Source organism: Fukomys damarensis, unplaced genomic scaffold (assembly GCF_012274545.1).
Source record: "Fukomys damarensis isolate Sample0158 unplaced genomic scaffold, DMR_v1.0_HiC HiC_scaffold_5, whole genome shotgun sequence".
NCBI lineage: Eukaryota > Metazoa > Chordata > Mammalia > Rodentia > Bathyergidae > Fukomys > Fukomys damarensis.
Window position 1 is genome coordinate 67188298 of NW_022900917.1, and position 8879 is coordinate 67197176.

The 8879-nt window shown below is 38.5% G+C and overlaps 1 protein-coding gene across 7 annotated transcripts in view; it reads left to right on the forward strand.

The window, feature by feature from the left end:
- The window catches only part of Tbc1d31 (TBC1 domain family member 31), an 86187-nt gene that overhangs the window by 70314 nt on the left and 6994 nt on the right, over positions 1-8879 (forward strand). For 6 of the 7 annotated variants that reach the window (XM_010605587.2, XM_010605579.2, XM_010605581.2 and 3 more), the window contains one exon: positions 1678-1816. In XM_010605587.2, coding sequence (XP_010603889.1) covers positions 1678-1816 — 139 coding nt within the window. Of the gene's footprint in view, positions 1-1677; positions 1817-8879 lie in introns of those variants that run through there. The other variant, XM_010605582.1, reaches the window with a different exon arrangement.

Consider the following 8879-nt stretch of genomic DNA (forward strand, 5'->3'; position numbering starts at 1 on the left):
GTGGCCTCAAAGTCATCAGGCTCCTTCAACTTTTCTGTACTGTTTCCTGATGTATGGCTTTCTTTTCTTTCTCTTTTTTTTTTTTTGTTTTTTTGAGATATGGTCTCCCAAGTGCTGAGATTATAAGCATGCATTACCACACCTGGCCTAGCTTTCATTCTCAACAATACCTTACTTAACCATTCAAGATGCCTACTTGTGTTCCAGCCAGCAGGAAGATATTTCAGACAGCCAGATAAGATAGAGCATGAATACAAAAATGTTCTGCCTCCCATCTGAGTCAACTCATATTTAACTCCTTCCCAGGGTCCCATATTTTATTCCTAGGTGCATTTGGCTGTAAAGGATACTGAGAAATGTAATTTTTAGCAAGAATTATTATGACCCAGATAAAATTAATATTCTATTCCTAAAGCAGAATAAAAATGGATTTTGAAAAGCAACTAAAAGTATATGTCACACATATATATCTTTTGGCTGATCTTCCCAACAACTCTGTGACTAGGCTCTGAAGATGTCATAGATAAGGGTACTTTCCTTAGGACACTGTAGAGCTGGGCAAATTGAGATGTAGATAAATGGCTTTAGTTCCTTCCTCTTTCTCTTTCCATTGCTGTCTCAATGCCTGCTCTGCAAGCTAGCTGCTTCTCATAGTATATTTCTGTGAAGTCACTACCTCAGATTCGTTTTCCACCTATCTGTCCTAGGGGTATGGAGCCCTGTTATAGGACAGGAAGGAGTTGGAGAGAGGGTAAAACATAGAGGCTGTTAATCTCAGGAAAATTTGTAGTGGAAGCCCCTCTTGCAGGTAAGGATGGCTGACTCTAGGGATAGACTGTGTAAAATGTAGTGCTGCTGTACTTGGGGTAAAATACACAGCAGTAAGCAGACTGAGAATCTTTGGAAGGGCTTTTTACATCCTCATAAATCCTTTGGGTCTAAGGTTCTGAGTTCTAAAGCTAACCTGATTGTTGTGTGGCTTTGGGAACTTGCTCAGACTCAGTACCCTCATCGGTAATGTGAAAGAGATGGATCTCTGTGGTCCTACTTCTTATATTTTGTGATTCTTTAAACTCAAGATTTACTTGATGCATTGATATTCATTTTATGAAAATCATATGTATGCTTCCATCTAAAAGAGGTAGCTTTTCTAGAACTTGTCAAGCCTTTGGAATGGAATCAAATATTTTAAAACTTATTTTATTCTCTGAGATAATTTGAAGATGATCTTCTCAATTTATTAGGAAGAAAACAGAGACTAGAAGAAATGACTTCCCTGTGGTCAAGGTGTGATCAAGGCTTGGGAAAGAATTAATTCTCTGATTTTGTTGACCTTATTACTAAGACATAGCATTCAAATTAAATAACTCATTGCCATTAACACAAAACTAGTGTAGTCTCATAAAATTTGAAACTTATGGAAATGAATTATCTCAACAACAGTTGGGACCTAGCTGTTTTCACTGAGTTACTACGTGGTACATCAAACTCCTCTGCTCTCAAGTTCTGCCATAGTTGTGGGCCATCACTCGCAGCCCAGTCCCCATATACCAGGTTGTGCACATCTTGAGACCAGAGAAGAAAGGGGAGCAGAGGAAGAAGGGCTTGTTCTGCTGTTGGAGGTGGGGTTGCCACTGTTTTTATATTATCTTTTTTTTCCCATTTACTTGTATGTAGTGGAAGGAAGCTGAAGAAAAAGAGTCTCATTTGAGATCAGAAAAAAAAGCTGCTGCTCTTTCAGATGCATCTAGAAAGTGGTTTCTCAAGAAGGGGATGTGTGCTGCTTTAGAATATGCTGAAAATCCATTTATTCAAAGTAAGTGTCCATGAGTGTCTGTCTTTGTGGTATAATTTATTCTTTTAATATGCTCTATTATGAGTAAATTGTGGATGTATACTTGGTACTTTCATTCAGATTTTGCTCAGTTAAAAGGTAATCACTAGTTACTATATTTTGGTGGGAATGGCAGACTAAGGTGATGCATTATTTAAGAAAAATTGAGTGATGGGCTGGGGATTTAGCTCAGTGGTTCCAGGGCCTACCTCACAAGCACAAGGGCCCAAGTTCCATCCCCAGTACCAAAAAAGAAAGAAAAAATCGGGCAGATTTCTGGGAAGATGGGGTGATGAGCAGCAGAGAAAGAGCATCTCTGAAATTAGGTGTCTAGACACTGAAATATAGCAACATGAGGAAAAGAAGGAGTAAGTGGGACCCTGCGACCCAGGAAAGATCTGAAGTAAGGAGTAAAGCCCCAGGGGAGAGCAAAGAGAGAGATCTGAACAGAGAAGTTGGCAGGTGTCACTTTCTCCCTGAGCCCAGATTTACTGCGTGGGAAAGGTGGTTTGAACCTACACATGCACGGTGATTACTGGCAATCCCAGAGGCCTCCACAGAAAAACAACACCAGTGGGACGAAGCTGTGGATACAGCAGACTGCAGTGGCTGTTGAATTATTCCAGGGTTCAGACATCCCCCAGGAGAAAGAGTGATTGGCTGGAGAGGGGCCAGCTGAGCTCAGAACTCAGAACAGCTGCAGGCCGACTCCATCTAGTGGCTCTCATTGTTGATGAGGCTGCTGAGTTGAAGTTGGCAAGAGGTCAGGGAACCAAGTTCAAGCGAACAGGGAGCAGAATTCAGGCCAGCAGGAGGCACACAGACTGTTTGCTTGCTTAACAAACCCAGTTCCAAATTCACAGCCAGAAACCAGCATGAACTTCAGGGGAACTACAGATGTAGGCTTGCTAGAATTATCCACTGCCCTGCTGTAAAGCTAAGGCTGGCTTGCTGTAATTAACTCTAGTCTGGACTCTCTCCCCTCTTTCTCTCTTTCTACAAGTGACAGCAGAAACACGCCTTAAAGGGGACATATTTTCTGCCCTTTTTTATTTTTTTGGTACCGGGGATCAAACTCAGGACCTCATGCATGTGAGGCAGGCAGTGGAGCCATTGAGCTAAACCCCTGGCCCCTTTTTAAATTTTCTTTTTTCCCTCTCTTCTGGGTTTTTTGTGTGTTTGTTTTTATGAGTATGAATATACTTTCTAGTTTTCAGTTGTTGTTCTAGTCTTGTTTTTACTTCTTCTTTCTTTCCCTCCTGTACTCTTCACCAGTTCCCAAAGTTTGCATAATCTTCCTTTGTCCTCCAGCCTTGCGTTTCATCTCTTCCTCTTCTTCTGTTTCTTTTTTCCCCTGACCCCCTTTTATTTATTTATTTATTTTGGTTTTTGAGACAGGGTCTCACTAAGTAGTTGAGACTGGCCTGGAATTCACCATGTAGCCCAGGCTGGTCTCGAACTCACAGAAATCCTCCTGCCTCAGCCTCCCAAGTTCTGGGATTATAGGTGTGCACCACTATGCTTGCCCCCCCAGCCCTTTTAAATTTTCTCCCCTCAGGGTAAAAATTACTGTATTGAGGGCTTATTTACTGCATGTGATCTTCTGATTCATTTTAGATTGTATCTAATCACAAATCTAGTTTGTACAGTTAAAGGTGGCAAATTAATAGTTACCACAGTTTGTCATTTTCTAGGCTATGTTTGCTGAAGTCATTAATGCTGTTTGTACTACTTTAGCCAAAAATGACATAATTGTGCTAATCACTTGTTCTTCCTGGTATACCTGAGATTGCCTACACGTTTTAAAAAATACTATACATGGGTCAGGGCTTTAGCTCACTGGCACAATATCTGCCTCAAAAGCACAAGGTGTCCTGAGTTTGATCCCCAGTACCAAAAAAGAAATACTATAGGACAGAGCCAAATAACCAGGACCTGGGCCAATTCTGTAGCAATTTCTCATCCTCAGTAAATTAAAGAGGTAGGATCTTGCAACAGACTCAAAACCCAAAGCCAGCTACCACCTGAAAGACACCTCTAAGAATTAACATTTCCTAAGGGTTCAAGTGCTAGAAATAAAGCTACTCGCCATTAGCAATTTGCAAGCCCCAACCCAGGAATTAAACAACAACAACAAAAATAAATAAATAAAATGAGAAGACAGTTAAATAAGATATAATCCCAGACTTCATTTCACCCAAGGCAAACCTGGGAGCAGTGAGGTGGAACAATTCCAAAGCCACCCACCCAGACTCTCTGAAGTGGTAACAGTGGAAGTAACAAAGCAGATGAACAAGGCTGTAGAAAAAAATCAAAACAAATATAACTTCTGGGCCAGGGATTTAGCTCAGTGGTTCTGCTGCCTGCCTCACAAGCACAAGGTCCTGAATTTGATCCCTAGTACAAAAGAAAGAAAAGAAAAAAATGAAATATAATTTCTCAGATTACTCAGAGACAGTGACCAGGATGAAAGACATGTTTAGTAATTCTAGAGCAGAGACAGATGAAAAAATAAATAAAATAGAGGAGCTTAGGAAAATGATGGAAACCATAAACACCCAGCACAGGAAACATGAAACAGATTCAGACAGATATTCAGAAAATTAAAAATTTCATTGAAAGTATATGCAGAAGAATGAGCCAGTGTGAGAACAGAATATCAGATATAGAAGACAAAATTGAAGTTAATGATCATGAAAAATGGATTTCTTAAAAATAGCCAGGGACTGGGGCTGGGGGTTTAGCTCAGTGGTTCCAGCACTTACCTCTCAAGCACAGGGACCTGATTTCAATCCCCAGTACCAAAAAAAAAAAAAAAAAAAAAAAAACAACATGATGCAAAGAAGAATAACATAAGATTGACTGGAGTCAGTGAAAAAAAACAGAAGATAGCCCAAATGATGTAAAACATCTGTTCACAGAAGTAATGGCAGAAAACTTCCCAAACAGGACATACAGATAATTGAGGCATATAGTACTGCAATTAGTCATGTCAAAAAAAACTATACCAAGGTATGTAATACTCAAGATTTCTGAAATCAAAGAACAGAATATTAAAAGCTGCTAGAAAAAAGAAACAAATCACATACAAAGGAAAGCCCATCAGAATCATAGCAGACTTCTCAACACAAACCCTGAAATCAAGGAGAGCTTGGAATGAAGTATTTCAAGCCCTAAAATAAAACAACCTCCAATCCATACTGATGTACCCTGCAAAATTATCTTTCAAAATTGATGTCAAAATAAGATATTTCTATGACAAAGAACACCTGAGGAAATTTATAAATACCAAACCAGCACTCCAAAGTGTTCTGAAGTATATTCTAGACAGACATAACAAGGATTACAACTCCATTAACCCCAATAGGCAAGGCAAAGAATTAAACAGAGGAGAAAAAAAAGGGAGCCAACAAACAGAAAACATGATAGGGTAAGTTAATGCATACATATCAGCTATAACCATCAATGTTAATGGTCTAAATTCACCAATCAGAAGAAACAGACTGGCAAAATGGATCAAGAAGCAAGATCCAGCAATAAGGTGCATATAAGAAACACATTTAATTCAAAAAAAAATTCATACACTGAAAATCAAAGAATGGAAAACAATACTCCATGTGTTGGGAATCTGGAAAAAAGCAAGAGTAGCTATTCTTTTTGCAGCAAAGTGGATTTCAAGCCAAAACTGATTAAGAGAAAGAAGGTCACTATATCCTTGTAAAGAGAACAATCTAAGAGGAAGAGATAACAATTATAAATATATATTCACTAAATACCAGTGCATCCAACTTTAATAAATATTAACAGACATGAAAAATCAAATAAGCACTAATACAATAGTAAAGGGGGACCTCAATACCCCACTGTCACAAACAGATCAACTAGACAAAAAAAATCAACAATGAAATACTAGAATTGAATTAAATTTCTGAGCAAATGAATTTAGTAGATGTCTTCAGAGTGTTCCACCCCACAACATGAGAATACATATTCTCAGCTGTGCATGGGATGTTCTCTAAAATAGACCACATACCAGCTCATAGAACATGTTTAAGTAAATGCAGAAGATTTGAAATTATCCCATGCATACTCTCAGACCACAGTGCAATGAAGTTGGAAGTCAGTGGCAAAAGAAAGCACAAGACCTTCATAAAACACATGGAAATTAAATAATACCCTCCTAAACAACCAATGGGTCACAGATGAAATTAAACAGTAAATGAGACAGTTTCTACAATTAATAATGCCAACACAGCATAACAGAACTCATGGGGCACAATGAGTGTGTCCTATAAGAGAAATTTATAATGGTGAATATCCATATCAGGAAAGTAGAGCAAGCTCAAATATGTTGAACCTCAGGCTTCTAGAAAAAGAAGAGCAAGTCAAGCCCAAAGCTCATATGATGAAGGAAATTATTAAGAGCAAAAATTGCTGCAGTGGAGACTAAGAAAACAATACAAAGAATCAATGAATTGATGAGTTGGTTTTCTTGGAAAGATTAAGTAAGATTGACAAACCCTTACCCAACCCAATCAAAAAAAGGAAAGGAAAGACTCAAATCCATGCAATTAAGAATGAAATGGCTGGGGCCAGGGATTTAGTTCAGTGGTTCTGCTGCCTACCTCGCAAGCACAAGGACCTGATACCCAAAAAAAAAAAGAATGAAATGGGTGAAATCACAACAGATTCTGTAGAAATCCAATCATCATCAATTCCTACTAGAACTTGTTTTCTAATAAGACAGAAAGCACAGAAGAAATGGACAGATTCCTAGATACATGTGAATTACCAAAGCTGAGTCAAAAAGATATAAAGATTTGGCCAGGTTTGGTGATACACACCTGTAATCACAGCACTTGGGAGGCTGAGGCAGGAGAATCTTGCAAGTTTGAGACCAGCCTGGGCTACATAGTGAGTTCAAGGCCATCCTGGACTACAACACAGGGAGACCCTGTCTCAAAAAGCAAAACAAAGAAGATTTAAAAATTCTAAATAAACTAGTATCAGCCAATGAGATTGAAGATGTAATCAATAACCTATCAACAGCCGGGCATGGTGGTGCACACCTGTAATCCCAGCACTCTTGGGAGGCTGAGGCAGGAGGATAACTGTGAGTTCCAGGTCAGTCTCAACTACATAGTGAGACCCTGTCTCAAAATAAATAAATAACCTACCAACAAAGAAAAGCCCAGGGCCAGGAATTTAGGACAGTGGTTCTGCCACCTTCCTCACAAGTGCAAAGACCCAAGTTCGATCCCCAGTACCAAACAAAAGAAAGAAAGAAAAGCCCAGACCCTGATGAATTCACTGCTTAATTCTACAAGAAATTTAGAGATGACCTATCACCACTACTTCTTGAACTCTTTAATGAAATTGAAAGGGAGCAGTACTCCCACATTCATTCCTGGAAGCAAGCTTTATCCCAATACCAAAACCAGAAAAGGATCCAACCAAAAAAAGAGAACTACAAAAAAATGAACATAGATGCAGAAATCCTCAGTAAGATGCTGACAAACAGAATGCAGCAAATCATCAAGAAGATTATGCACCGTGACCAAGTAGGATTCATCCTAGGGATACAGGGATGGTTCAACATATGTAAATCAAAAAATGTAATACACCATATTAACAGCCGTGGACAAAACCCATGTAATCATCTCAGTAGATTCAGAAAAAGTGTTTGACAAAGCCCAACATCCATTCATCATAAGAAACACAACCTACAGAAAATTGGAACATCGATCTCCGGTACCCAAAAAAAAGGAAAATTGGTCTTTATGTCAGTCTGATAAAAACCATCTATGACAAACCAACAACCAACATCAAATTAAATGGAGAAAAGCTGAAAGCTTTCACGCTAAAATCAGGAACAGGGGGCTGGAGATTTAGCTCAGTGTTTCCACCTCCTGCCTTTCAAGTACAAGGTCCCAAGTTTGATCCCTGGTACAAAAAAAAAAAAAAAAACCTCAGGAACAAGACAAGGATGTCCACTGTTACCACTCCTATTCAATATAGTTCTGGAAACATTAGCCATAGCAATTCAACAAGAGAGAAAAGGAATAAGGATAAGAAAGGAAGAAGTTGAATTATTTGTGGGTGACATACTCTACATAGAAGACCCCCAAAAACTCCACCAAAAGACTTGTAGACTTAATAACCGAATTGAATAGCGTAGCTAGATACAAAGTTAGTATTCAAAAATCAACAGCCTTCCTGTACATGAATAATTCACTGAGAGAGAAATTAGGGAAGCAACACCTTTCACAATAGCATCCAAAAAACAAAACACCTAGGAATCAATTTAATAAAGGAAGTAAAAGACCTCTACATTGAAAACTACAGTACTCTGAAAGAGGAGATCAAAGAGGATATCAGAAAATGGAAAGATATCCCTTGTTCTTGAGTAGGAAAAACCAATATAGATGGGTGTGGTGGCACACATTTGTAATCCAGCACTCTGGAGGCTGAGGCAGGAGGATCACTATTGAGTTCAGGACCAGCCTAGGCTACACAGTGAGTTCCAGGTCAGTCTCAACTACATAGTGAGACCCTGTCTAAGAAAACAAAAAAAGAAAAAGAAAAGAAAAAACAATATAGCAAAAATAGCCATACTTCCAAAATTCTAATTCTTTAATGCAGTCCCAATCAAAATTCCAATAGCATATCCCACAGAATTAGAAAAAACAATCCTAAAATTTATTTGGAACCAGAAGAATAGAATAGCAATGAGAATTCTGGGCAGCAAAGACAAGGCAAGGGAAATCATAATCCCTGACTTGAAATGATACTACAAAGCTAATGTGATAAAAACAGCATGGTATTGGCCAAAAAAAAAAAAAAACACCTGAGGATAAATGGAACAGACAAAGGAGCCAAACACCTACAACTTGAAGAAAAATACCCTCTTTAATAAATGGTCCTGGCAAAACTTGGTTTCTACTTGCCAGAGATTAAACTAGACCCATTTCTTCACCATGTAGTAAACTAAAATTGGATCAAAGACCTAAATATTAAAATAACAACCAAAAAAAAAAAAAAAAAC